The sequence below is a fragment of the Fomitopsis serialis genome (assembly GCF_022376445.1).
Source record: "Fomitopsis serialis strain Sig1Antser10 chromosome Unknown B0H18scaffold_5, whole genome shotgun sequence".
NCBI classification, from domain to species: domain Eukaryota; kingdom Fungi; phylum Basidiomycota; class Agaricomycetes; order Polyporales; family Fomitopsidaceae; genus Fomitopsis; species Fomitopsis serialis.
The window spans coordinates 1,044,180-1,070,433 of NW_025954965.1; the positions used below are offsets into that span (position 1 = coordinate 1,044,180).

Here is a 26,254-nt window from a genome sequence, read left to right on the forward strand (position 1 = left end):
TTCCTTCCTGCTGCTATGCCAACTTGATTGATGCTGAAGCGCATAATTCATCTAATTATGGTTGCTATTTCAGTGTACCACAACCAGGTCCTTGGCGCCCTTCGTGTCGTATGAGTCGCGGCAAGCAAGGCAGACTGCCGTTCCGCGGTGCTACGGTATTTCATTGAATGTATGGTACATGATCGTCTACAAGTCCAGGCCATTCAATAAGGTATGCAAGCGACAAGGTATATACACGGTACATAGTCAGTCGGGGAATCACGTACTACAATGAGATACAGTCAAGATAGCGATGCAGATTAGAGTAGACGATAGCTGAAGCATTCCAAGAGCATGCAAGACGGTGATACGAGAGGAGGGATGGTAGCAAGCAAAACTGCAAGATTAGTCCACAGGTTGCGGCAGCAGCCGTCCGGCCATCAAGCAGTCTTTGACCCATCCGAAGTGGACGCAGTTCGAACCAGAGGCAACATGACCGATATCCCCGCGGTCTTTCACGACAATGTAGTCATACTCGGTTAGGTCTTTTGAGGATGCGTACTTGACATCTGGCACAGCCTCGACACTGGAGGCTCCCATCGTCAGGATGATGCGAGGTACCATGCGGGCTGCTTCCTTGGCCTTCTCAGCGTCGGAGTAGTTCTGTAACACAATTATCAGGTCATCAATGGCCTTCATTGAGAGGGCGGGTGGTGGCTCACTTTTTTGGCCTTCGCGATGGGAACGTAGTCAGGGGCGACGCACAGTATGCGCTTGTTGGCGAACAGTTTCGACGCAACTTGGTTCCCGGTGATATCGCGTAAATGTTCATCTGAATTGCCCCAATCGAGGTCAACAAGCTGCGAGACGCGAGCGTCGAGGGATTCGCAGAAGCCCGCCGGCAGCAGATACTGCTGCCAGTCCTTCTCTTTCCCCTGAAAACCATAGTCAATTTGATAGCAATGAGCCTTGGACAAATCGCTTACGTCGCCCACGCTCTTCACAACCCAGTTGGTGTCCAAGCATGGTATACCCAGAGCCAGAGCGATCAAGTACTTGGGCTTCGCATTTGCATCGTCAGACAGAAGGAAAACTCGCTGGATGTCGTTGCGGACAATACAACTGATGTCCTTATACGCGGCGACCCAACGTTTGTTGCCTTGACTATAAGTGCCGTCCATGGAGAATATATCTGTCCAGTTGTCGATGACAATCCCGCCCACCGCCTTGATGGCCTGCATTATCCTGTCCTTCTCTTTTGCCCAATGGCCGACTCTGGGACTCATGGTCACCACGAAACCCGTCTTTCCGAGTAGCCGCCGCACGCTCTTGGCTGATGCAGTACTTCCGAGCGTCATCTTTGAGGGCGAAGGGGAGCTCTTCAGCGCATGAGGCCTTACGACAGGACGGACGTCCTCGACAGTAAGCATCCTATCTGTCCAGGCGCTATTGAGTGTCCGAGACGCGACCTTGATGTCTTGAATCTCGACCTCAAGCCGGTCGAGTTCTTCCCCGTTATCGATCTCGACTGCGACTATACGGTCTGAATCAAAGCGCGACGTATCAACAACGACGGCCTTCTGATTTGGGTGCACCAAAACCTGGTCTCCCTCCAAGAGCTTGCACAAACGCATCTTCGTAATCTCACGCCGTCCTCGGTACCATCATCGAAGTGGATCATGTACCGCGCGGGGGAACCAGACAACAGCGAATGCACTGTCCCCGAGTAATAGTGATTATCTTGCTTCCACAGTGCGTAGACTCGCGTGGCTGATGCTTCGTCGTCTGCAAGTGCGGAGGAAGACACCTTCCTTTTCTTCGTTGTTCGACCGACAGGAGTGGTTGACGACTTGCCGCCTCGGGCAGAACCCTTGGATGCGGCTCCTTTGGGCGCGACGGAGCTGACGCGTTTCCGCTTCGCCGTCCGAGTCGATTGTGGGACTTCCTCATCGACGTCCATATAATCGTCATCCGCGGGCTCTGTATCGTCTTCGCCATGCCCACCTGCTGGAAGCAACTCTGTGTCTTTGCTGACGGCAGTAGCATCATCGGAAGACGCTCCTGTCGAGGGCCTGCGTCGCTTCAATACACCGGCAGGTGTCATAGAACGTGCTTTCACACGCGATTGTGGGCCGTGACCTGGAGGGACGGCATTCTTCCCGTTCTTCTTGGGAACACTCGAACGGGCAGCGCGAGTTGTCGCTTCAGAGGTAGTCTCTTCCGATGCTTTCGACGATGGAGCCGCGCTCGTATCCCTGGGACGCGTGAGCGGGCCGCGGCCCTTCTTTTTCAGTGCTTTCACGTCAGCGGAAGCGACCCTGGGAGTGTTGCTCGATCGTATTTCAGGGGTGTCGAAGCGGGGCTGAGCAGGCTTTGCGAGGCTCTTCGTCGCGGAAGCACGAGAGCGCGGTGCCTGAATAGGCATTCTCTGCTTCCCTTTGCCAGATTGTAATGCGAGCGGGACCTCGTCTTCATCCTCGTTTTCGTCTGTCACGACAGAGTCAGGAACCTCCTCCATCGGCGAGTCCAGCCTTAATCGCGACGTACGATCGGATAGGGGACTATCAGCCGGGCCAGGTTCCGACCGCGCCATGTCCGCGTCCATAGGCTCTGAGTCTGGAACGACGTCGACTTCTTGGGGAGGCATCAGGGAAGGCGGCCGACGTCTCTGAGGAGGAGGCAGTCTTCGTGGGACGTCCGTGACCGCACTACCGTGCACCGCGTTGGTATCGGATGGCTGCGTGTCATGCACACGAGCAGCATGCGGCGCAGGGACTGAACTATCGCTGGGGGCAGCGCGGGAGGGCGCTGCGGATGAGCCAGCGTTCTGCAACTCATACCGGTACATGCGGTGTGCAGGAATCAGACCAGCCAAACGATTGCCCACGGTTCTTGTGCTCGTAGTAGCAACGGAAGGGCCAGGAGACAGCACTGGGTACTGTCTGTCGATGAAGTTGAAGGGATCGTGGCGGTCGGTGCCGACGGATGGTCTCGTGTCTTGAGTAGCATCCACTGGCTGGGTAGCCTCCAAGTTACTCCTCTGGGTGGCAGGCTGAGTTGCGGCATATGCCTCCTGATTGGGCGCATATATATTCGCTCCGAGAACGCGCTCATACGATGACGAAGGCTCGGTTGAAACGTCATCCATGGGAGACGAGGGTCGGGAGCCTATGCGCCCCATCTCTGGAATGAGGACCCGAACAAGGAGTCTCGCGGCTGCGCGTGAGGCTGGGACTCGTCGGCGGGCTGCGTGTCACCGCCCTGCATTTGTTGAGCAGCGCTCGGCGATTCGGCAATATATTGACTGTGAGTGTGGTTGGCTGCATTTTGGCTAGAACGCGAGGAATTGGAAGGCGTTTCTGCGACCAGGACCGCGCCAGTATGATTCAGAGGACGGGGAAGGTCGGGAGGGGGGACTCTTCTTTCGACGGCACGCATTGAATATGTGTTTGTCGTTCGTGCAGACGACGGCGTTTGCGGGGAAACGTCGTCGGCATTTGACTGTTGTAGCTCTGATAAGGGGAGATTGAAGAACCTCGTATTTGCCATGAAGAGCTTCTCAGCCTGTTCCGGGGGAAGAGGGCCCGCAAACGAATCTTGGGATGCAGGTGACGGGGATCTTCGTCTCCGTGGTCGGTCCGCATCTCGCGCAGGTGCTGCTTCCACCCGTTGAGCATGATTACGGTGCTGTGGTACAGGATGCGGAGCTGGCATAGACGACTTGAAGGTCGCCCTCGACGACTTGACGACCGACGCACCATCAAGGGGAGCACGAGAGTCAGGAGCCTACGACGTGCCGGGAAAACAGACGTGAATGAGTCCAACAATACACCATATAGACGCATCGGTTATCTCACTTCTTGTTCTGCACGCTTGCTCGGACCAGGAGAATGAGATCGTGTAGAAGAGCGAGATGCAGAATTGTCGGCGTCCCGCGAAGTAGGGGCGTTTTCTTTCTGCGAGCCTCCGCTAGCAGGAGCACCATCCACTTGAGAGTCTGTCTGCGTGGAGGCTAGACCGAAATAATGATACTGAGTCCTGTTGCCATTTTGACTCGAGCTTGAAGCCAATTCCTGTCGGTTCGGTCCATCGTGGCCTTGTACCTGACGGATACTCGAAGACCTTTCCTCTGCAGTCTCCTGCGCGGGTTGAGGAAGCACAGCGTTGATGATCTGTGTGGCTTGCGTCTCGTCGCTTCAGCCGAAATCATCGGGCCTCAGGTCAAAAGTCCGCATACAACAAACAAAGCGTGCCTACCTGGACACGTTTGACGCGTCCATCGCGTCTAGTTCTTGCAACCACTGCAGGCAGGAACTGTGACTTTGCTTCGGATACGTCTAGGACCCCGTCCTATCAAGCGATACCAGCTCGACTGACTGTGCCACAATGAAGGAAAACCGGAGGACTTGACCACAGCCGCGGCAGGATGTGGGTCTCAGAAGTCGGACAAGTAAGACGGCAGAGATGCGAGAACGGCAACAACGAGTGGACAGTCTAGCAAGGCTGGACGGCCGCGGCGAAGAGCAGGGGCGGCGGTGGTCGCGCGGTGGCGGACGCGACCGCGACGCGGATCCATCCCCTTGATGAGCGCTTACACCACGCGTCAGAGCGCACGTGATGCATCAGTTCAACGTTCGCTGCCGCTGCGACCGCGCTCGCCGTCAACTCTGCCTTCGCCTTCGCCGTCGTCCTCGACAGCGCTGTCCTCAGTGCGGGTCGCTGCAAGCAGGCTGTCTCTTACTACTCTATGTCCTGTGACTGGTCGTCGTTCTTTCTTGTCACTCTTTAACTCTTATGGCACACAAGAAACCTACTGGAAGCAACCGCAAGCCCAAAGTGGGCAGGATGGTGTATGCCTACCCGCCACTACCTATCTATATGAAAGAAGACTACGCAGATAGCGAGGATATCTCCGCCAACCCCTTCAAACCTAGTAGCCCAAAGTCCAAGAAATCCGAGTCTACCCAGAAGACTTCCTCGAAGGTTATTCCCGACATGAAGGCGGATGCTGTTTCTGGCTCGGGCTTCACGACTCTGACTGTGCACAGTATCATCCCGGTGCATACTGGTATTCTTCCCGTCATCCCGTCTGCAACGCCCTTGGCCAATGGTATCGAGCGTACTCCAGGCTTCTCGCCGCTGCCTACCTCCGTAGTTGCTGCTGGCCTCACGTCAACGCTGACTGCTGTCGCTACACATGGAGTATCAAATGACGCGCAGTCCGGTCAGCCCGCTTCTACGCCGCCAGGGCACATTTCTACCGTCATCATAGTCCTTGTGGCCGTCGGCGGAACGTTCTTCCTCCTACTGGTGTTCATAATCTGGAGAGCTTGTACGATTCCCAAGAAGCGGTACTGCCCTACGCCATCTCTTCCGATTCTGCAGGACCCTTTCGCTGATCAAGTTGTCGTCGGTGACGAAGAATCGCTTTTCGGCGGCAAAGAGCGGCTCTCCGGGCAACCTCCAAGCAGCACTGTGTGGAACTGGACGCACTACTCTCACCCCTCGCTCTCCAAGGGTCCCTTCCTTCGAACATGGGACAGGGTAGCGATGTGGTCATTGCTTCGGAGAAGATCGCAAACCAAACCCAGGCGACTATCAGGCCATCCTTGGACCGTTACCCTGTCGAGATGTCGGAGAAGGCGTCGTATGGCACCGCCTACCTGAAGCCGCCTGTTGTCGCACCGGTGATGAACAACGCAACGCGCGCAGTGAGACGCAAGTCAATTGCGTCTCCGTCAATCTATCCAGGGACTCCTCAGTCGACTTACGGCATCGCGGTCGGGAGTGCTTCACCACTGACTGCCGATGGGACGCCTCTCTTACAACGTAACGTTTCCAAAGCTTCTACGCGGCGGCGATCACGTCAAGACGGAGTTTGCAGTACGCCTCGCTGGACAAGACGGGAGAAACCGAGGATTACAGCGGTGCAGATATCTATGATGGTCTTCGCCTCAGCACAGCCGTGGTTCCTCCTCCTGCGCCAGTTCTGAAGAAGTCCAGCTCCGTACAGGGTCGTGCGCGTGTCAAGGCTCCTTACGCCCCGGGATCGGTTTTGCGTGCGTCGTCCACCATGGGTGCACTTGGCACGCAGAACAATCCGTTGACGATCTGCACTATGTCCTGCCTCCCCTATCCCCTGCTCTCAAGAACGAAGCTACGCGGGAGCGCGACACAAAGGCTCTTGCCTCTGCTCTTGGACTGGCTAGCCCGACGCCGTTCTCTCCACCGACGGCCTTTCATACCGACGGCCCCATCGCGCTGGCCGGTGAGCGTCGTAGGTCCCGTCCTCCTAGCCAGGTCCGCTCTCGTCCGCAGAGCCAGGTGCTGAGTCCGAGCATGGAGGCCAGCGCGCGTCTGGGCAATCTCATGTTGGCGAACTTCTCAAGTATGTCGTCCTTGCCTTCTACTCGTCCCGTTGCGGGCACGGCGGACACTGGTTCAGGCAGCGGACGAAGCAAGCCGGCGAGGAAGAGGCGGATGACAAGCCTCCGCGTGTGCCTTCTCCACCACCTCTGCCTTCCCTCACCCAGATGGCACTGGCGCATACGAACCCGGAGGAGTTCGTGGATTACAGGAGCCCCACTACAGCATATACGGCTTGTACGAAGCGGATAGGAAGAGTCGAGCGCCGGTGAAGGGGGTATTAGGGACTTCGGACCACAGTGGTGCTCGTTGGATTGTATGGATGTACCATGAGACAGTCTACGTTACGAGCACATGTAACTATGGTATGGATACTCCGGTGTAATCATACTAGATCAATAGTCCTGGTGTGCAGCGTGAAATGGAACGAGAAATGCAGTATTGTGGTGTGTGTGTAGCGCAGCTTCGGTATGAGAACGTTCTCCAGGCAACTCAAGAACAGCCATCATTGATCCGTATGCCCCTCGGCGACCCTCTCCGCCGGAATCGGGACATGCTCGGCTTTCGCTCGACGGCCCTGGTTTGTCGGATGGCACTTGCAGCGCCTCTGCGGCGAGTCGCTCCTGTTTGGCTCGCGCCTCTTCCTCCTCCTTCGTGCTTGCTCGGCTTCGGCCTTCTCAGCGCCCTCTCGTTCCTGTTCCTGGACGAGCGCCTTCCACTCGTCCTCCAGCTCGTCGTCGTCAATACGACGTCCGCTTGGGCCATATCCGTGCCCATGTGGATGGCGTCGTCGATCTCCTTTGCGTCAGCATTGGCGGATGCCATGGCATCCATAGTCTCGTCGACCTTCTCGCGCTGGAGAGAGGGGTGGGCGAGTATAGCGCGTAGCGTAGCCGTAGACGACTCGTAGGACTTCATGATCTGCAGAGACGTTAACAACTTCGTGCCGTGTTACATGGCAAGAAGTGGCGAACCTCAACATCACCGGCAGATTGTTCCACGCGGAGGAGCGTGGAATGCAGCGTGTCCAGTGAGCCCAACCGTTGCTTCAGCAGCGCCTCCAGTTGCTTCTGGGCACGTAAGTGGCTGAGCGCGATCTCCTTCCTCTTCTGCCGGAGTGCTGTCGTGATCTGCTCTGCCCGTCTGAGACGCAGGCACCGACGTCAGAAACAGGGAGAGGTTTGAAGCTGAAGACTCAACTGGCTGATCTTCGACTGTATGCTATCGACCTGAGCCTGCAGTTTGTCTACCGCGGCCTTCAATTCCAGCACACCAGCATCGACGGCGGTGATCTCAGCTTGCTCAGCTAAGTCGGGCTCGATGAACTTGATGACCTAGAGCGTATTGTCAGTCGCGCTGGCCACTTCGAGAATAGTGTTGAACGCACCCCTCCTTGCGTGACTAGACTTTTCTTGTCACGCTCAAGGTACCTCAGCAGAACACGGATATCCAGCTCTGACAAGACGACGCCGTCCAGTGCATGTTCCTCAAATCTCTCCGGAAGCTCTCCGCGTTGTACAATGAATCGGCCAGAGACAGTGCACCCTTGCTTCGCTGCCTGAGTAGAACGTTATCGGCGGCCCTCTCGAGTAAGCTCAGCAAGACGTAGTCGCCTTTCACTCTCTTCCACTGCTCGCTATAGCTGATGTTGCCGAGTGACCATCGTCGGAACTCACGACGTTAAGTTGTTCAGCGCCCACCATAGCGGCTTGCCCACGACGTAGGAGGCTATGCGGTATGGCAGCCAGCCAGGGTCATAGATAGATTTCGTCGAATTGAGGAAGTCGGAAAGAGGAAAGTACGTTCTACTCGTGCAGAGCTCGGCCTACGCTAGCACATCAATGATGAGCGACGTCATACGGGCTAGATGGTTGATGACATACTACGACTGTAGGCAGACCCAAAGGCTTTCCAACACCCTCATACCGAAAGTTATCCGCTAACGTAGACCCGCTAGCACGTAGGACGAGTCGGTCGGGGTGCGTGGACTTGGAGTCCGACTCTGCCAGCCAACCCTTCAGCACGATGACCTCTAGCGTTCGCCGCCACCACTCGATATTTGAGGCATAAGACGTGGGATTTGATTGTTTCTGGCGGGAGAAGTCGGAGTATAACGTCTTCAGGCGAGATGCTGATGATGAGGCATATGTTGGTAGGCTAGACAATTGCGATGGAGGGATCATGAATGGTCGTCGAGCCGTCAGAGAGCCTGAGTGCAACTGGCCGCGCACTGGCACTGCGGCGCACACTGCTCAAAGCCACATGCGCGTAGATCCGATCGTGTGCGGACTCGGAAGCAGCCGCGCCCGCGCCTCCGCCTCGTCTTGGAGTCGACTTCTCGACCATGGCTTTCAAGAACACTCAATCAGGACGTAGCATATCACCAAGATCCATTCTGCGAGGGCGATAATACAGTAAGGAGCGTGGCATACATTCCGATAACGAGACAGCAAAAGTAACGACAGTGCTAACGAGCTACAAGTTAACAGGGATAGCGCGGTGACGGGAATATGTACAACGAGAACAATACTGGAAAACAGGACTACAACGAGAGTGAGGTTTTACAAAGCGTGACATGATACATGCAGCGACAGGCCCATTGCAGAGCACGACAAAGATCCTTTCTTCGACGGAACCAACTAGAAAAGCGAGAGCAACGGACCGTAACAGACGACTATGCACGACAGCGATGGGCAAATAACGGTGATGAGAAAATAACGGCGATGAGCAAATAACGGCGATGAGCAAATAACGGCGACGAGCAAATAACGGAGCAAATAACGGCGACGAGATCGGTGAGTAACATTGATGCAAAGCTGTGAGACAACTTCTTTAACGGCGACGGGATGACCCCGAAGACTTGCGAGGGGTTGAGATTACTGGAGCGTATGGCGGCGGGTGGATCACTGCGCCTTCGGGGTCGACGAAGAGGAGGTTAGCCGGAATTGGCACGGCCGGCGTACAACGCCTGGCTGCCATTTGTCGTGCCTTCTCCGCGCGAGCAGCATCCTCCGCGGCCCTTTCAGCATCAGCCTGAACCCCCTCGCGCGACCTCGCGAGTGGAGCCTGGGAGCTACTGACGCTCGAGCTCGAAGGAGAGCTCGTATATGTACTCTCCGGAGGCGAGGGCTGGGAAGAAGCAGACTTCGGCACCAGTTCTTTGTGCGGTCCCTGGCCAAGGTACATGGCAGGGCCCGGGCGTGTCTTCGAGTACTGGCGTTTCTCTTTTGGGGGACGCTGAGCAGGCTCGGTATAGACTGGCGGACCCTCGTAACGAGGCGGCATGTTCTTCACGGCCTGAACTGCTCTCGCGAGCGGATTGTCCTTGTGTCCTTCGGTGGTGTCTGGCTCCTGTGGGTAGTAGTTGGCGGAGGCCTGCCCATAGTAGCTGGTGATGTTAACAGTGCTCGGGTCATACGAATGCGTGACCTTGGACGGGTCGAAGGGGCCAGCCACGCCATGATCGTAGGTGTCGGCGCCGGACTCGTAGGAATTGTCGGCGCTCGAGGGGTACGAACCCAGAGCATCGTTCTCGTACGTCCCAGAGGTGCTGGGATACGTGAGATAGACGTTCGGATCTGCGTCGTAGGAGTAGGTGGCGCTTTGGTCCCCGTCGTACAAGTACGGAGCGTTGACATCCGCGGCACTGGTGTCGAAGGACCGGCGGCACCGATGGTGAAGGGCTCGATAGTGCTGAAGTCATAAGACTCGGTGTGCGAGATCGTACGAGTTGGGGACACTGGAATCCTGCGAACCGGCATTGCTGAGGTCGTAGTAACTGACCGCGCCGGACGAATAGGTGCTGGCGGTCCTTGCGGCACCAGCGTTGTGCGCAGTGGCGGAGGTGTTCAAGGCACTCTCCACTTGGGCCTGCGGAGCACTGACGCTCCTTGTGGCGGTAGCGTCATACGTGACCGCCTTCTCGTTGCGGTAGTTGGCGGTGCGCCCAGGCCGATTTCCTGTGCTTTGGGGGCCATGACTCGACACGATCGGGTGAGGAAGGGGTACCGGGCTCGTCGACGTCCAATTCTTCGGGGGTGCCTGCGGGAAAGTAGACTTCGGCCGAGGCGGCTCTCCAAGGGACACGCTCTACAAGATCAACGCAGGGTCAATAACAGTGGCACAAGACCGTGACGAGCACACGTACACGATTGGACACTGGTCGACTCGGAGGCCTCACACTTGGTGCACGCCTAGGAGACGAGGGTCCGGAAATGGCTGAGAGGGCGGGGGTAGGAGGCGGGGACGATTCGGTTGGACTAGGAGGGACGGACTCAACATCCTGCGAGTCGTCATCGGGCTCGGGCGATGGTGAACTCTCCCCTGCGTGCAGGCTAGTATGGATGCTGTCTGACTCCGACATGATCCCCTGCGCGATGAGGAAATCTGTAGCGGGAACGCGAACATCAGCGGAAAACGAGGTCGAGATGCTACGAAGACGACGTACTGCGCGTCCGGTAACGGAAGATGAACGTCGCATAGGTGCCCGGTCTTTCTTGTCCCATGGCTTGACCTGCCACGTCGTGGGCATCTGAACGTGGCCCATCTCCTCGCCACCGTAGCTAGGATAGGGTCAGCCAAATAAGCTTGCATTGTAGGCCACATACCCTATCCCGACCGGATCTTCCGCGCCTACTGAGCGCTGACCGCCGAGTGGTGGCCTCGGCACGATTGGTGCATTCTTGCTGTGCTTGCCGACAATGGCCACACGCTTAATCTTGACGACGATTGTACCCAACTCCTTAGGGTCGGTGTCCGTCGGAACGGCCCCAATATAGACTATGTACAGGTCGGCATGCGTACAATAGAAGTGGGATTTACTCACGCTCCGGGACCCTCTGGAACATGAAGGGCCTCACCGTGGTGAGACCCACTCGGATGTTCGAACGCTCAGCATGGCCTGTGCCCATAAGGAAGTGTCCGGGAACGGTGTAGCCGTCGAGCTTGATGAAGGTGGCGGTGGGGATGGACCAGCCGTGGTCCTGCCAATGAACAGAGAATTTCTGCAGCACAATTGAGTCCAAGTTGGGACGTAACAATGATCGCCGCTTACTGCTCCTTCTTCGCTTGGGATCCAACACGTCACTCTTCGATTGTGTTGATCGACAGCGATGTCAAACTCGCGGAGCTCGTGTCCAGGGACAGTTATCCACGCTGAATAGCCATCGAGATACATGGTGGTGACAGACAGGGGGGATGTGATGTGCTTTGACTGTGTTCCTGGAGGGTTAAATACGAGGACGGTTGCTATGCTGGCGCTTTTGTTGTATTCTAGGACCAGCGTGATCCGCGTCATGATCAAAGCGTCCTCGCCAAGTGTGGCGGCGTGCACTCACTGCTATACGCCCCAACGGGAAGACCGCCTTCCAGCCGCTCAATAAAACCTCTGTGTCTTGAGTTAGTAGAACTTTACTGTGGCGGAGAGATCAGAGTAGTGCGAGTAAGAGTGAGCGAGCAGTCGCGCGTAGAAGTTGAACACAGGCCACCAAGCCACAGGCGCGTAACAAGTGCAACGCGCCCACGTGACTTTGTGGGTCCACATCTGCGCCCAAAGTAGGAAAGTAGTGAGCGCCCGAAGTAGCGGCTCGGCTCGCAACGAGTCCTTTTTCTGGTTGTCCGTTGTTCCCTTCAAGGACTGGTCTGCAGATCCACGCGTTTCTCCGTGATCCGGCAACGAGGTTGGTACAGCCCCTTGTCTGAAGTTTCTGGGGCTCAGCCCCTATTGCTACGCCCGGAAACACCGGTACATTGCCTGATCGATGAGTTTCTGTAAGGGCTCAGGTCGTCATTGCGTGGAACAGAAAATATGAGGAGTCCTCGCCCTGGAGAGTTGGATGAGGACGTAGTGTTCCTGAACCAATTCGAGCATCTTTAGTCCGGGTTCATATGGCCAGACCAATCTCCGAGTAAGAGAACCCAACCACTCGATCGGCCGTAGGCTTTATCGATCAACCATATTCCCCGCCGGTGCACTGACGGACCACAAGCTGGCCTGCAGAAGCAGTATCGAAATCACGCTCCCTAGTACGCTAGAACGACTGTCCGCAGCCACGTCGCCGAGAGGCGGATACTTTCAAGTTGATGCTATGCTCAGTCCACCGACTGCGTCCGGTTCATTATGGTAACCCATGGTATCAAACTCAAACCGTCACGTCAACGCCACACTCGAGATTCTCGAAGACGGTGTGTGCTGTTTAGTGGGACTGCGCCACTGCCCGAGGCTGCTGAACCGGCTTGTTCGAGCACTTCGACACATAGGTAAGTGCACATTATATTCAGACTGGCAGATCCGACGAGTTCGCCAGCTCATGTTCTCCATCGCTGTCCATGTGTGTAAGTGGAATAGGGCCGTCTTTGATGAGCCCGTTGCCCGATGACTACAGATTCCGTTTGTAAAGTTATGTGGCGCCGAGTACCACTGAGGCAGTGTCATAACGGTGCTCGCCGTCGCAAGCATACAGATTTCGGTATTCTCGTACACATGCAAGATGGCAGAGCAATCTCTTCATATATTCATTCTACAAGGTAAACATCGCGACTACCACTATACATCGAGCCTTAGCAGACAGCAAGATCTGTCGAAACCACCAGGTGACCGTTCTATCTACATGGCGTATCGCCGCCAGAAGGACCGGCCAAAGAGTGGACCGTGGAGGTTGCTCTGAGGCTGCTGAGAGATGGAGAATCGTCATGGGGGAGACGATCCAACATGTGGTATACCAGCGCCTGTGTAGTTGTTAAAAGATGAGGGGCAAAACGCCGACGTGGCTGATTTATGCGGACGGACTGCTTTAGGGCAGGTTTGGTCAGATCAGACGCCCGGTGACGGGGGCGCCTGCCAGTGTGTCGCGCAGCAAACTCAGACGATGTTGAACACATACACGATCTGGTTGGTCTGCTGATAGTATTCTGGACATGGGCAATGAGCTCGCGCTTCACATGGTGGTCTTCTACTGTAAACCTTGCAGCATTGGTATACCGCCAGAACCTGGGTTCAGACCCCCACATGTGGCGCCGACGGAAGACGTCCGAGGACAAGAATAAGTGCCACCTGCCTGGGACCACTGCCAGTTCCACGACTTCTTGTGAAGTCATTCCAGCGCCAAGAGTGGGAAACTTAGTCAGGAGGGCCTGTGTAAGGTGTCAGTGGAAGAGGCGATGGTCTAAGACCCAGTGCGCCATCTTGCTCATTCGCAGCGGTCACTGGTGCGCCCCTTCTCTCGGGCCATCCCCTGCGGAGGATCCAATCCGATCGAGGCCGAGATAGAGCGTCATGCCGTCCTGGAGGGCCTATATAGTATATAGTCGACGTCGTCCTCAGTATGTCCTTTCTCAGGTCTTTCCTCAGGCGCTTCACCACCAGACCAGTCGTCTCCAATCCGCGTCCCATCATGTCCATCACTCTCAACGACGGCACCAAGATCCCTAGCCTGGGGTTCGGCACTGGCACTGCGCTATACGCGAAGGACGCGGAGGACACAGTCCGCCAGGCCATCCAGACCGGCGTCGTTCACCTCGATGGTGCTCAGATGTACAACAACGAGGAGTCCTCGGCGCCGGCATCGTCTCCTCGGGGAAGCCTCGCTCGTCGCTCTACATCACGACCAAGCTTAACGTCATCCCGCTGGCCAGACGGTCCGCGACACACTCGTCGAGTCTCTGAAGAAGCTGCAGACGGAATACGTCGACCTCTTCCTTGTCCACTTCCCGAACAACCACGAAACGCCTCTCCCTGAGATCTGGGCGCAGTTCGAGGAGATCCAAAAGGAGGGCTTGGCGAAGTCGATAGGTGTCTCCAACTTCCGCGTGAAGGATTTCGAGGAGATCCTGCCCACGGCGAAGGTCATCCCGGCGGTGAACCAGGTGAGTGCTAGCGCTGATCCCAATCCGATCCCGTGATGCGCTCCACAGATCGAGTACCATCCTTACGTCTACAAGGCCGATCAGCCTGTGATCGAGTTCATGAAGAAGTACAACATCACCCCGAGTCATACGGTGGCTTGACGCCATCGGTGCGTTTCAAGGGTGGTCCAGTCGACCCGGTGCTCAAGTCTGCCGCCGCACGGCTCAGCAAGGAGGCGGGCACGACGGTCACGGAAGGACAGGTCTTGCAGCTCTGGTTGAAAGCGAAGGGCGTCGTCACCATCACGTTCGTGTGATTTTTTGATTATGAGTGAGAAGCGTGCTGACTCGGGTGCGCTCGTAGAACGAGTTCGAAAGCGTCCCGTGTCAAGGAGTACCTGGCTGCGGAGGCGCTTCCTGGCCTCACTCCTGAGGAGATCAAGGCTATCGATACGGAGGGCTCGAAGGTTCACCACCGTGTCTTCGTGAGTGTCTTGGTCCGCAGTCATGATGTTCATAGTACGCTCATGCGCAATATAGGCCACGTTCTTCGACTCGTGAAGGATCTACGGAAGGGAAGTATCGCTGAAGATTTGTACGCTAGCTATCATGTATCATCAACGAGTCGAATGATAGATGACATCGCCTCACTGTCCGTTCGCCCGTTTTGTGTGCGAGTTTCTTGACAGCTGTCCTCGTCTATTAGGGCGCACTGTACCGGGAGTCTAGTGGCGTATATCACACATCGCACCCCGCGCGAGTAAGGTCATCACTCGCCAGCGAATGCGTGAACTCAGTAGCAACTGGCTGATACCCTTCTAGTTCGAGGTGGTTGGCCTGTATGATTAAAAGCAGCAACACCTAACAAGTCGTCAAAATTTCGAGCACTCATGACCTTGTCTTTACGTTCACATCGTCATTGCAAGCAGTCACGATGCGTACAACAGTTTAGGAATACAACGTAACGGCTGCCCATCGCGCTACATCCGCTCAGTCGAGCTCATCTATCTCCAAGCCGCGCTCGAACAGCTCGCCGTCCAAGTCGTCCTCTCGGGCGGACCACTCATAGTCGCTCCGGCCCCGATGCCAGTTCCCCGCCCGCATCTTCTTCGGCTTCGGCAGAGGGTTCGGTTTCGGCTTCGGGGATCCCGCCGGCGTGTTTGGCGGAGGCGGAGGGGGCGGAGGGGACTCCCACGGCTCCGAGCGACAAGGTCGTCGTAGTAGCCGCGCTCGAACAGCTCGCCGTCCAAGTCGTACTCTCGGGCGGACCACTCATAGTCGCTCCGGCCCCGATGCCAGTTCCCCGCCCGCATCTCTTCGGCTTCGGCAGAGGGTTCGGTTTCGGCTTCGGGGATCCCGCCGGCGTGTTTGGCGGAGGCGGAGGGGGCGGAGGGGACTCCCACGGCTCCGAGCGACAAGGTCGTCGTAGTAGCCGCGCTCGAACAGCTCGCCGTCCAAGTCGTACTCTCGGGCGGACCACTCATAGTCGCTCCGGCCCCGATGCCAGTTCCCCGCCCGCATCTTCTTCGGCAGAGGCAGAGGCTTCGGTTTCGGCTTTGGGGATCCCGCCGGCGTGTTTGGCGGAGGGGGCGGGGGAGGGGGCTCCCCCGGCTCCGAGCGACAAGGTCGTCGTAGTAGTAGCCGCGCTCCACGAGTTCGTCTTGAAACTCCCGCTGGAATAGCGAGGCATCCTCAGTCGAGCGACTGTTACCGCACGGTCAGCCGTGGATTAATGTTATAAACGAGAGAGGCTCACATGGTGACTGGGCGAGCAAGTGCGGGAGCTGTCGTCGCCGCCAGTAGGATGGCAGAGGCAAGCGCAGAGTAACGCATGGTGTTCTGTATGCAGTACTTGGGGTCGTTACGAAGTTTTCCGTTGGAAGAAACGTGGGTCGTCAAAGAAGAAGAGCAAGGCTAGACGGTGTGAGAGGTAAATGCAATATTCAAACTGTCACTGTCGCTGGACACTTACTTGCCGGCAACCTACTCGTTGAGCTCAGAAAAAGGAGAAGAGAGAGCTGAGGAATGCGGTAGACATAGCTCTCCTTTTATACGCTGGGATGCCTGGCCTTGCCACAGACTTGACATCACTGCAGCGACCTGCAGAGATCCTTGTCTGTCGTTGTGGTCAACTCGGACCGTTATGCCTGACGATGGATCGCATTTGGATGATTGTTTAAGCGTACGGATGCTAATTTGCGACGCAGCCTGGGCTCTGGCGCACATGTATACCGTGCCAAGTTGCATGATGAGGCTGTTGCCGAGGGGAGCAGATTTCACAATCAACTGACACCGCTGCTGAGCAAGCCGCAACAGTGATGCAAGACTCAAACGACGTTACCTTAGACTCGGCTGCTATGTTCCTGAGACGAGAGCATTCTAGTGAGTCGCGGTGGCAATCCGATATAATGGGAGAGTGGATCGCAGCCATCGGGTAGCCACCATGGAGTTTTGCTGCGCTGATCTCTGGCGAAGTACAGACCACCCCAGATTATATAAGGATGGCGAGGCACGACGCGGTCTATAGACTCATCCGGGATTTGCGATATGTACATCGTTGAGCCAGTAGCAGCGGGAATTGTTGCTGACTGGCAGAAGAGATCAGGAAGAGATGCTCGAGATTTTCAATCAAGTCAGCGCGACGATCATACGAAGCGGTCTTGATTTCATACTGTAGGGATCGCTGTCATCATCCCACGCCAATGACTGGTAGAGGGTAGACGGACCGATACGGCCGTGGCGGTGATCGAGTGCCCTGGCGCATAAGTTACATACTTGTGGTCCCATCTTGATGGGAACTTGGCAAGACCGACCGCCTGAGTGCACCTTTCTGATGTGGGGCCCATCGTCTGTGAAACAGCTGTGAACTTGGCTGTAACTATCATGTCTGAGTCCTCCGATGAGACATCTTTGCACCCGGACCGGACAGGTGCCGGAGTGGTAGCGCTCGTCTTGCCTCCGAAGTACTACGTCCATCCTCCGCCTCCTCCCTCCCTCTCCCTGTCCGGGCTAGAGCCCATTCTACTTGCGCTGTCTCACGATGGCCTCAACAGGGTCCTTCTTCCCTCGTATCGAGTCTGTCTTCTATGCTGTCTTCGACAGCCGCCAGGGTCCCAAAGTCGTCTACCAAGTACCTGAAGGCCTCATATCAATCGGCCCTACGACAGCCCTTGGGACCAATACTCTCGGTCCCTCACCCCTGCGTCACCGTCGCCAACCCTCGCGGACAGCCCGTCCGTATCGCGCTTCGACTCTCGCCATCTCCTCAGCCCCCAGAAACGTTCTGTCTCGTCTAACCGCTGCCTGTTTCACTTCGATGACATCTCGAAATATGTCATGCCGCCTAGCGCTCTTTGCGGAAGGCTCGTAATCTGTGCGACCAGGGGGCACAGGATCATCGGCTTTCCTGTCGAGCTTCAGGGTGCCTACGACCGCAACTACTTTCGGTATAACCTGTGCTTCGTCTTTGAACGCAATGCGGACTTGAGCTGCTACGAGCCTATTGTTCGTAAAGTCAGTCGAGTTCTGACTGCGTGCGAGGTACGTCTGTCCACCCCGTCGCTGAAGGAGGATAGCAGGTCACAAACGCGTCCTCATAGCTGGAATCACGCTTCCTTTCTGAACCAGACAGTTCTCCGTCAATTTATGCTGTTCTGGAACAGCTCTACGAGGACCTGAACTCGTACTCAGAGACATCTATACCCCTGGACAAGTTCAACTCCATCGAGTTGAAGATCTTCCCATTTTATCCAAATCCGCCGCAGGTCAAGGACTGGGCGGTTCCTTTGGCTCTGATTGACATTCGAAAGCGAATTGAACCGAATTGGGACTTGACCATGATGAGGGTGAGTGTGTGTTGATCGTCGTGGATGCCATTATGGAAGGACATAAGAGCAGGTCTGTCAATACATCGACGGGACCAATCATGTTAGCCGCATCGCACGACTGGCAGAATGCGACATCGATCTCACTCGGCAGGCCATCGCGCATCTACTGTGCGTCAAGTCTTTGTCGTTTACGTGGCATAGTTACTGAGCGGAGCAATTATGTTAGGTACTACCAGGTAATAATGATGATAGATATCTTCCAATATTCCAACATGTATACTTTGTGCACCACAATTCAGTGGCTCGCAGACGAGACCCATGTAAGGGACGAGTGTGGTCCGTACGCGACAAAGCCAGGTCTGTCGGGATGAACCGCTAAGGCGAACGCTCTAATCAGAATAGGACTGCAGGGCAACGCATAACGGACTGGCCAAAATTACTGCACCTCTACTCACGCCTGAAACCAGGCAAGACGGTATACGAGTGGATGGAAGAGTACGACGTGCAGTCATACAACATTGACGTGCGCCGCTTTACCAGCTTCGGCGTCATCAAGGTCAGCTACTTGATCCCGAGCATCCTTCGCAAGCTAAAGGCATGAGCAGGGCTTCCTTCGCCGAGTGCATCGCTGGCCTGTTCTCCTTCCAGAGACGGACACGCCCCAGCAGAGCGGATCGGCCTACCCCAGTCCTTCGGCCGCAAACGCGGCAAGAGCTTCACCGTCCAAACATCCCCACCACGTACTGTGCGCGCCGACTCTATCCGAGGAAGACCACAAGCGTCGCTCACGACGGAGGTCGCCCCGGGGCAACCGGGCTAGCGACAGCACACTCGTCCGCACCGACCACGCCCGTCCCGCATCGCGCCCGCCGCGCGAGCGCAGCGGAGTCCTCGCTCGAGCAGCTCCGCAACCGCGAGACGGCGCCGCGCAAGTCCACCACGCTCGAGCAGCTGTTCAGCCCGGCTCGCGAATACCGTCCCATCGAGCCTGATCACGAGCAATGTCCCGCAGACGCCGCGCCCGCTCACGCGCGAGCCTTCCTCCGCGTCGGGGTCGGGGTCGGGCGACCAGCGTGGACACAGCCCGACGTCGCTGCTGCCGACACATCCCGGTTTGCTGCGCCCGCGCGTGGAACGCTCGCCATCTGCCCCGGCTGTGTCGCAGGTGCACGCGCAGTCTCAGCTGCACACGGTGCCAGCATATCCGAAGGAGCTCTTGCCCCTGCTGGATGGTGAACATCATACCGACGAGTTGTGTGTGCGTTTCGAGGTGGGCTGGCCGGTGTTGAGGCAGTGGTTAGTGATCGCAGGCGGTGGGAAGGGGATGGGGACTTCGGACAAGTCGCGATAATCTACAGGTAGCGATTGCGTACATGATTTGCATATCCGCTGCCGCATGGCGCGACGAGCCTTCATGGCAAACGCAAGCCGGTACAGATGACTGAATGTGCGTCTGACACACTGACTCGCCGAGGAAGCGTGAAACCATCTCTGAGACCTGTGATATTCGCCTCTCTATGTTGCCGCGGCGTGTTCTTTCTTGACGAAGCTCGAAACATCCAACAGATGCTATGTCGAAGGGCTTGTCTTATCGGGTTGCATCCATCGCGAAGGCTATGAGAGTGTTCTGTTGGCATTGACGTAACCAGCCCCGTAGCATGAGTAGAGCAACTCCGTCGACGCCGGGTCAATCTTCTCCGCCGGCACGATTTTGAAGGTCGTCCCGAACGCCGTCTTCACATCTCTAAGAAATTGGATCGTCCGCGCCGTAGGCTCACCCATCCTGCATCGACCCACATCCTCGCTCCCGAGCACCATGAAAGCAGGACGAGGATCTGATGGTGGCTGTCTACGCATCCACCCCTCTGGATCTCCTGCAGCAGTGCACGAGTGGCGAGAAGGGCGATGTCTTCGGGTGCGACGCCAGGCTGGGAGAGCGCTTCGGCGCAATGCATCGCCCCTGTAGTGGTCTCGGAAAGGAGGGAAAGCCCATAGCCGGGAGACTTGCCGCTATCCTCGCCTTTGTAGACGTCGGAGTAGAGGTAGATGTCAGGGATGTAGCGATTCAGCACTGAGCGGGCGGCTTCGATCATGCGGTTAGAGAACTGCGGATTGACGCGTACGGCATGTCTGTTGGACGAGTGTGAGACTACAACATGCGAGCGCAGAGGAGACGATGGCTCACGAAATACCGCGTATCCGCTTAACCTTGCCCCGCTCCACGAGGTCGAGCGTCTTGAGTTGCTTGACACTAGGGCATATGAACTGGACTTCACCGCCACCAAGCGGTGGGCTACCACGTTTCCTGATCTATCAGTACACTTCATTAGACGTTCCCAGTGGTACGAGTATGTGAACATACGCGCAGCTCTAGACCGTCGGACACGCCAAAAAGCTGTAACTGTGGCAATGTGATGGTGCGAATGAGATCTGCCTGGGAAAGAATTAGGTGATGCTACGGAAGTACACAAAACCAAGACATACAGAGAGGTCGCGGTCATCAGACGTGATGCCTCGTAGCGTGAGTTGCAGAGGTCTCTTCGAGAATGGCGCGAGCATGATCACGGCTCAAGGAAGTATCCGACTGAGCGTGATAAGGGACAATCGTGGGTCACCGGGTCCACCTGCTATCACACCCGGCTTCAGCAGGATTGCAGTACCTGTGTAGATGTATAAGTCAAAGCTTGGTTTGACACTCATAAGACGCACCTGTCACGGATATCTCAATAACCGTCCCATTCGTTATGCGTTCCAGCAGCCGGAGCAAGCTAACCTCGTAGTCTGCGAAACATCTATCAATTAACGGTCCTCCGAGTATGTGAGCCTCAGCGCACCTCTTAGACCCGGGATTTTTGTCCTCCGAGCGTATGTGGTCAATCTTCACAGCCTTTCCACTCAGAATAGACAGCACCAGGCGATGTCTGAGGTGAAGGTGCCCGCTGAAGTGAAGAACGTTGCCCGCCTGAGCCATGGTTGCGAGTGAGCAGAGGTCGCGGTGGCTGGAAAATAAGGACCGTGCTTTGGACATTCAGCGAGGGTGATCGAGATCTGCATCGGGACGGGCGTCTCACACGTGTCGCGCTTGACGCGTGCACTGTGCCACAGCGCTCACGTCCTCCGCGAACCTCGTCCACCTCATATCCACCCTCTTTGGCTTGCGAGATGGCGACCGCGCAGGTGCTCAGCAATGGGAGCGCGTCAGACTGGGCAGATCGCTACTATCACGTCGACCAGATTCTTGACAGACCCGGACCGCGCACAGATCCCTCTTTCCTCGCGGGCGAAGAGGTGCCTCTTCTTGTTGATCCTGGAAGGATACGTATTCTGACGGATATTTAAATTGAAAGGTGAAGAAATTCCTGCGAGAGACATCCAAGATTCTTGTTATTGGTGCAGGGGGATTGGGGTGCGAGATCCTCGCGAATCTGGCTTTGTCAGGCTTCAAAGACATTCATGTCATCGACATGGACACGATCGACATCAGTAACCTCAACCGACAATTCCTCTTCCGGTACAGCTTCTTTCTTCGGCTCTGTATCGGCTATTGAGTATCTCCTGCTCATAGGTCGAAGGACGTCGGCAAGCCAAAAGCTATCGTTGCAGCAGAGTTCATCATGAATCGTGTGCCGGGAGTCAAGGTCACTCCGTAAGCTTGTCTCTTAAACGAAGTCTTGTTCTCTCAAGTCGCCTCAGATATTTCGGAAAGATACAGGACAAGGACGACGATTACTACATGCAATTCAATCTCGTCATCTGCGGTCTAGACTCCATAGAGGCTCGTCGTTGGATCAACGCGACTCTTGTCAACATGGTCGACCCTGAGGAGCCGGAGAGCTTGAAACCCCTCATTGACGGCGGCACAGAAGGTACGCAAGTATTACCACACAGGGTCCGCTGGAAACGCCTAATTCGTGGGCAAAGGCTTTAAGGGTCAAGCTCGTGTCATTCTTCCGACCGTGACTTCTTGTTACGAGTGCTCCCTTGACATGTTGAACAAGCCGACCGCGTTTCCCATCTGTACCATCGCCAACACACCACGTCTACCTGAACACTGCATAGAATGGGCATCCGTCCTTGAGTGGCCACGCGTGTTCAAAGGTAAGTGACCCTGTGTCGCCAATGTAGCCACGGAGGCCCATTAACAACCATCCAGACAAGAAGATGGACACTGATGACCCGGAACATATCGGCTGGCTCTATAATACGGCCCTTGCGCGTGCGAAGGAATTCAAGATTGAGGGTGTGACATGGTCACTCACACAGGGTGTCGTCAAGAACATCATCCCTGCAATCGCCTCTACAAATGCTATCATCGCAGGTATGTGTTGGTCTACCCGTTCGCCATATGATACTTACTAAGAAATATCATAGCGTCATGTTGTAACGAAGCATTCAAGATTGCTACATCCTCTGCGGCTTATCTTAACAACTACTTCATGCTCATCGGAACCGACGGCGTCTACTCCTTCACTTTCGAGCACCAGAAGCGCGATGACTGCCCCGTCTGCGGCGGACAGGCCCTCGACATCACCATCAGCAAGGAACGGACCGTACAGGAGCTGATAGATATGTTGCTCGAAAGACAGGATGTGTAAGTGCATTGTCGTCTCGGTCACATATAAGAACTCAATGGATCTCTACGTCTCACAGCCAGATCAAGAAGCCATCCATGGCAACTTCGACGAAACAGATCTACTTCCAGGCGCCACCGCAGCTCGAGGAACTCACACGTCCGAACCTAGAGAAGAAAGTCTCGGAAATGGTAGGCGAGGGTGACTACATTACGGTCACGGCCAGCACGCTGCCGTTCGACCTGACTCTGAAGATAAAGTACACCTAGATGTTGGTTCGAACCTTGCACTGCTGTGTCAAATAGCTTTGAACGCCAATGTACTCTTTGCTATCGATGTCACTTTACCCTGATACTGCTCGTGAGACGAGGGCTGTATATAAGTTGCGATTCATAGACCATGTTTGAGTCCAATGACGATTCCTAATGCCAATAAACGCAACATGTCGTCATGTTTGAATATTGAGGCTGAAGGCAGCTTCAGGATCGCTTGTCAACGAGCTGGGCTCGGGGATGGTTCGGCCTGAATGCGCTGACTAAGCGAGAGCGCATATCGTTCACCAGAGCAGTCGCCACTTTCATCCTTACACAGGACCCGCCACCGTCTATCCAAGGTTTCTTCGATTGCACCGTTCGTCTCTAGCAGCCATGCCCAAGCTTGACATCAACAAGGCTGGATGGGAGCAAAGTGAATTCCCCATCCTATGTGAGACATGTAAGTGTCGAGCCCCTTGCACCCAGGTGCCAGGCGCTCGTTGGATGTTGACATAGGACGGACTCTAGGTTTGGGGGACAATGCCTTCGTGCGGATGGTGCGTCGTGTTCTCCTCGTTGCATAGGCTATGTGTTGACGAGCCGTGTAGTCTAAACAAGAATACGGCCGCTCCTGCGGCACATGCGCACGACCCTTCACGGTCTTCCGCTGGAATCCGGGCTCGGGCATGCGCTTCAAGACGACGGTGATCTGCCAGACCTGCGCGAAGATCAAGAATGTCTGCCAGACATGTCTGCTGGATCTTGAATACGGCTTGCCCACGCAAGTGAGGGACACAGCGCTGGGCATCCAGAATGAGGCCCCGACGAGCGAGATCAATAGGGAGTACTATGCGCAAAACCTTGAGGGCAAGGTACGTGGTGCATTTTGGTAGCAGTCGTTTATAGCTTACTGATGGAGCATCAGCTGGATGGGAACAAGTCCTTGCTTGACTCAGGAAAAGCGTCGTCTGCGGGGAAAGATATGTTGAAGCAGCTTGCGCGTACGGACCCTTATTACAAGCGCAATCGCCCACGCATATGTTCGTTCTTTGTGAAAGGGGAGTGTAACCGTGGCTCAGACTGCCCATACAGGCGCGTTTTATGTCGTCCTACTCGCTATTTGCGTTGGTGCTGATCCCGCTTCAGACATGAGATGCCTGTCGACAACGAGCTCTCGAAGCAGAACATCCAAGATCGGTATCATGGTCGCAACGATCCTGTCGCACACAAAATCATGACCCAGCACGCGTCGTCGATGGGTTTGCAACCTCCTGAAGACCAGTCTATCGTATGTATCACACTGGTTGCTTGTGCTCTCGGTGTCACTGACGCCCTCATCAGGTGTCTTTGTTTCTGACATTACTGCCGCCCTCCGCGACTGAGCAGAGCGTTCGCACCCGTGTCGTGCAATCGCTCCCTAGTGTCGACCCAGCACACATAAAGTCTATCGTTCATGTTGCAAAGTCAAGGTTGGTTGAGCGACATTTTGTCCTCACAGGATGCTGATTCATCTCCGCAGATGTGCTTTCGTCAACTTCAAGGACCGAGCGTCCGCGGAAACTGCCGCCCAGGCCTGGGCAAATGGGTTCGAGTTGGATGGTACTGCAGCAAATGTCAAGTGGGGTAGGAGCAAAGGTGCCGCCGCATCGAAAGGAAAAGCAGCGTCGTCCACAGCGGAGGTTGCTGCATGATGTTTTGTTGTTCTTGTCCCTTCTCTTGTATCAATAGTGTATGATGCTCAGTAATACCGTGTTATGATGTTGCCAATGTCTCTCAACTCGTCCTACATCGAGTGCACACAGACAGATCCCAAGCAATTGTCATATGGCAGGAATCAGATATACCGCCTGGTGTGCAACACCTCACTCAAATGACATCGAAAGAGGAAACAAAATAAATATTGAGACCCGTAGGTCTACCACTCCGGGAAAGCGTGTCATCCTTGTGCAGGGGCCATGCTAATCTTCTCTGTATCGTTCCAATTTTTTCGTATGTCACCCCGAAGGGGACAAAACAAGTAGACTGGAACGTAGGACATGGGAAGGAGTATTGTATTTTGTTCAACCGGCGGTTGATCATGTGAGGGGTCGCGATGGGCTCGTGGCTCACCCCAGTTTCCGCTGTGCGATCCTTCTCTCAGATCGCACAAGCTACACACCCTTTCCTAAAGTTCTGACTCTTCCGCAAGTCAACATGACAGACAAAGAGAAAGGCAAGCTCAGTCACATGCTTGCGGTTCTTCTTCTGACTTCCCCCAGCTAATAGCGCGAGCGACACTGCGGGTATTGATCGAGACATGCTCTGCCGCGGTCGATGCTTTGAAACAGGCCGATTCCTCGAATCCGTCGGAATCATCATCAACAACCCCCGCACTGTCGGTTCTACATAAAGACCTCCTGTCGCTGCTTACGCTCATCTATGCCGCAACCACCAAACTTACCCTCAGCCTCCGGGCTGAACAGCCGGCATATAGGGCCTCGCTAGGACCTCTCCAGGACCTCATCGGAAATGTCTCCGCGATTGCGACATGCGCCACGCTGTTCAAAACACACGGCCTCACGCTGGCGTCCGACGTCAGACAAGTCGTGAGGGAAATATGTTCCGCACTGAGCGCGCTCGGGAACACACTGCTGGAGGAAGGCGAGGATTACCTCGTACATACCGGCATGGTGCACGACTTGGTGGACAAGGCGAAGCGCGACCTTCCCGCGGACAATCGCGCCGCGGTGAAGAAGCGTTGGGCTGCGGATCGAGGGATGTTGGAGGATTCCGTCCAAGATGTCACCAGCATGATTGAAGACAACGATGAGGCGGACGAGGAAGATGAGTTTGACGAGGAGCTCGACGATCTCGGGTTGGGCTCGACCAAGAAAATGTCGGAGGTAGAGATGGAGCGTACAAAAAAAGTATGTCGCTGCTTCCGTGGGTTTTACATAACTTACAAGATCTGCGTGCAGGTACAACCGCTTCTGCGATTTACTACCCTGTTGCATAAGCGTGTCCAACTGGACATTCTCGCGAAACCACCGCCGGAACGTACAAGCAATCCCGTACTCGATTCCCTACCATCTCATTCGCATGCGATACTTGTAGCTCTAGAAGACACCATCGCGACCTTGTATGCTCCCCAGGATCCTTCTGCCATCGCCTCTGCGCTCGCACCATTAGCGAGCGCAGTAGAAGGGTTACGTTCGGCCCTTACACCAATACTGCCATCGGCGCCGGACATAGCAGGGGTTGCCACAGAAGGTGCACCAGCGGAGTTAAAAGGTGCTCAAAAGGACATACGGAAGTGGTTTGTGACGTGCTTTGATCAAATTGACAAGCTGTCGTGTAGCCTCAGGGATTCACTAGCTCAGGAGAGCTCAGTCTGAATACGACATAGTATGCTGGTCACTGGGTTCTGCAGCCGTCG

General features: G+C 55.6%; 11 protein-coding genes across 11 annotated transcripts; 7 read left to right on the top strand and 4 right to left on the bottom strand.

The window, feature by feature from the left end:
• Positions 1-148: 148 nt before the first annotated feature.
• Positions 149-1,807, bottom strand: B0H18DRAFT_1182457 (BRCT domain-containing protein). The gene is made up of 3 exons (XM_048035979.1): positions 966-1,807; positions 702-914; positions 149-642 (listed from the first exon to the last, which is right to left on the bottom strand). The coding sequence occupies exons 1-3, from the start codon at positions 1,611-1,613 to the stop codon at positions 385-387; spliced, it is 1,119 nt and encodes a 372-aa protein (XP_047898887.1). The 5' UTR covers positions 1,614-1,807; the 3' UTR covers positions 149-384.
• Positions 1,808-4,878: 3,071 nt separating this feature from the next.
• On the top strand, positions 4,879-5,932 carry B0H18DRAFT_496357 (uncharacterized protein). Its single transcript, XM_048038309.1, has one exon. The coding sequence runs from the start codon at positions 4,975-4,977 to the stop codon at positions 5,644-5,646; it is 672 nt and encodes a 223-aa protein (XP_047898888.1). The 5' UTR covers positions 4,879-4,974; the 3' UTR covers positions 5,647-5,932.
• A 918-nt stretch (positions 5,933-6,850) lies between these two features.
• Positions 6,851-11,521, bottom strand: B0H18DRAFT_1082745 (uncharacterized protein; the record flags this gene model as incomplete). The annotated part of the gene is made up of 16 exons (XM_048031578.1): positions 6,851-7,075; positions 7,096-7,266; positions 7,320-7,488; positions 7,546-7,679; positions 7,733-7,838; positions 7,865-7,987; positions 8,022-8,170; positions 8,199-8,502; positions 8,818-8,874; positions 9,640-9,733; positions 9,764-9,946; positions 10,793-10,836; positions 10,866-10,907; positions 10,953-11,124; positions 11,171-11,348; positions 11,399-11,521. 16 exons carry the CDS (start codon positions 11,519-11,521, stop codon positions 6,851-6,853), a joined length of 2,274 nt encoding a protein of 757 aa, XP_047898889.1.
• Positions 11,522-13,150: 1,629 nt separating this feature from the next.
• B0H18DRAFT_979490 (uncharacterized protein) lies at positions 13,151-13,674 on the top strand. Its single transcript, XM_048044398.1, has one exon. The coding sequence runs from the start codon at positions 13,268-13,270 to the stop codon at positions 13,610-13,612; it is 345 nt and encodes a 114-aa protein (XP_047898890.1). The 5' UTR covers positions 13,151-13,267; the 3' UTR covers positions 13,613-13,674.
• On the top strand, positions 13,675-14,882 carry B0H18DRAFT_979491 (NADP-dependent oxidoreductase domain-containing protein). Its single transcript, XM_048044399.1, has 6 exons — positions 13,675-13,866; positions 13,893-13,960; positions 14,002-14,208; positions 14,257-14,340; positions 14,370-14,494; positions 14,552-14,882. Exons 1-6 carry the CDS (start codon positions 13,737-13,739, stop codon positions 14,871-14,873), a joined length of 936 nt encoding a protein of 311 aa, XP_047898891.1. The 5' UTR covers positions 13,675-13,736; the 3' UTR covers positions 14,874-14,882.
• A 233-nt stretch (positions 14,883-15,115) lies between these two features.
• B0H18DRAFT_496506 (uncharacterized protein) lies at positions 15,116-16,092 on the bottom strand. The gene is made up of 2 exons (XM_048038310.1): positions 15,944-16,092; positions 15,116-15,891 (listed from the first exon to the last, which is right to left on the bottom strand). The coding sequence occupies exons 1-2, from the start codon at positions 16,018-16,020 to the stop codon at positions 15,192-15,194; spliced, it is 777 nt and encodes a 258-aa protein (XP_047898892.1). The 5' UTR covers positions 16,021-16,092; the 3' UTR covers positions 15,116-15,191.
• A 1,135-nt stretch (positions 16,093-17,227) lies between these two features.
• Positions 17,228-19,376, top strand: B0H18DRAFT_1182490 (nitrogen permease regulator 2-domain-containing protein; the record flags this gene model as incomplete). Its single annotated transcript, XM_048035980.1, has 9 exons — positions 17,228-17,317; positions 17,464-17,727; positions 17,787-18,032; positions 18,085-18,182; positions 18,241-18,371; positions 18,425-18,570; positions 18,620-18,701; positions 19,214-19,327; positions 19,357-19,376. 9 exons carry the CDS (start codon positions 17,228-17,230, stop codon positions 19,374-19,376), a joined length of 1,191 nt encoding a protein of 396 aa, XP_047898893.1.
• Positions 19,377-19,628: 252 nt separating this feature from the next.
• Positions 19,629-20,985, bottom strand: B0H18DRAFT_1082748 (18S rRNA biogenesis protein; the record flags this gene model as incomplete). The annotated part of the gene is made up of 8 exons (XM_048031579.1): positions 19,629-19,797; positions 19,830-20,144; positions 20,200-20,324; positions 20,377-20,448; positions 20,499-20,581; positions 20,630-20,674; positions 20,724-20,806; positions 20,849-20,985. The coding sequence occupies 8 exons, from the start codon at positions 20,983-20,985 to the stop codon at positions 19,629-19,631; spliced, it is 1,029 nt and encodes a 342-aa protein (XP_047898894.1).
• Positions 20,986-21,126: 141 nt separating this feature from the next.
• B0H18DRAFT_979507 (uncharacterized protein) lies at positions 21,127-22,981 on the top strand. The gene is made up of 8 exons (XM_048044400.1): positions 21,127-21,302; positions 21,362-21,525; positions 21,580-21,660; positions 21,708-21,880; positions 21,936-22,112; positions 22,168-22,332; positions 22,386-22,605; positions 22,665-22,981. The coding sequence occupies exons 1-8, from the start codon at positions 21,177-21,179 to the stop codon at positions 22,852-22,854; spliced, it is 1,296 nt and encodes a 431-aa protein (XP_047898895.1). The 5' UTR covers positions 21,127-21,176; the 3' UTR covers positions 22,855-22,981.
• Positions 22,982-23,159: 178 nt separating this feature from the next.
• B0H18DRAFT_979509 (uncharacterized protein) lies at positions 23,160-24,851 on the top strand. The gene is made up of 7 exons (XM_048044401.1): positions 23,160-23,299; positions 23,368-23,396; positions 23,448-23,711; positions 23,765-23,931; positions 23,986-24,127; positions 24,181-24,308; positions 24,359-24,851. The coding sequence occupies exons 1-7, from the start codon at positions 23,233-23,235 to the stop codon at positions 24,528-24,530; spliced, it is 969 nt and encodes a 322-aa protein (XP_047898896.1). The 5' UTR covers positions 23,160-23,232; the 3' UTR covers positions 24,531-24,851.
• A 181-nt stretch (positions 24,852-25,032) lies between these two features.
• On the top strand, positions 25,033-26,213 carry B0H18DRAFT_1082751 (uncharacterized protein; the record flags this gene model as incomplete). Its single annotated transcript, XM_048031580.1, has 3 exons — positions 25,033-25,074; positions 25,167-25,745; positions 25,797-26,213. The coding sequence occupies 3 exons, from the start codon at positions 25,033-25,035 to the stop codon at positions 26,211-26,213; spliced, it is 1,038 nt and encodes a 345-aa protein (XP_047898897.1).
• Between the last annotated feature and the right edge of the window lie 41 nt (positions 26,214-26,254).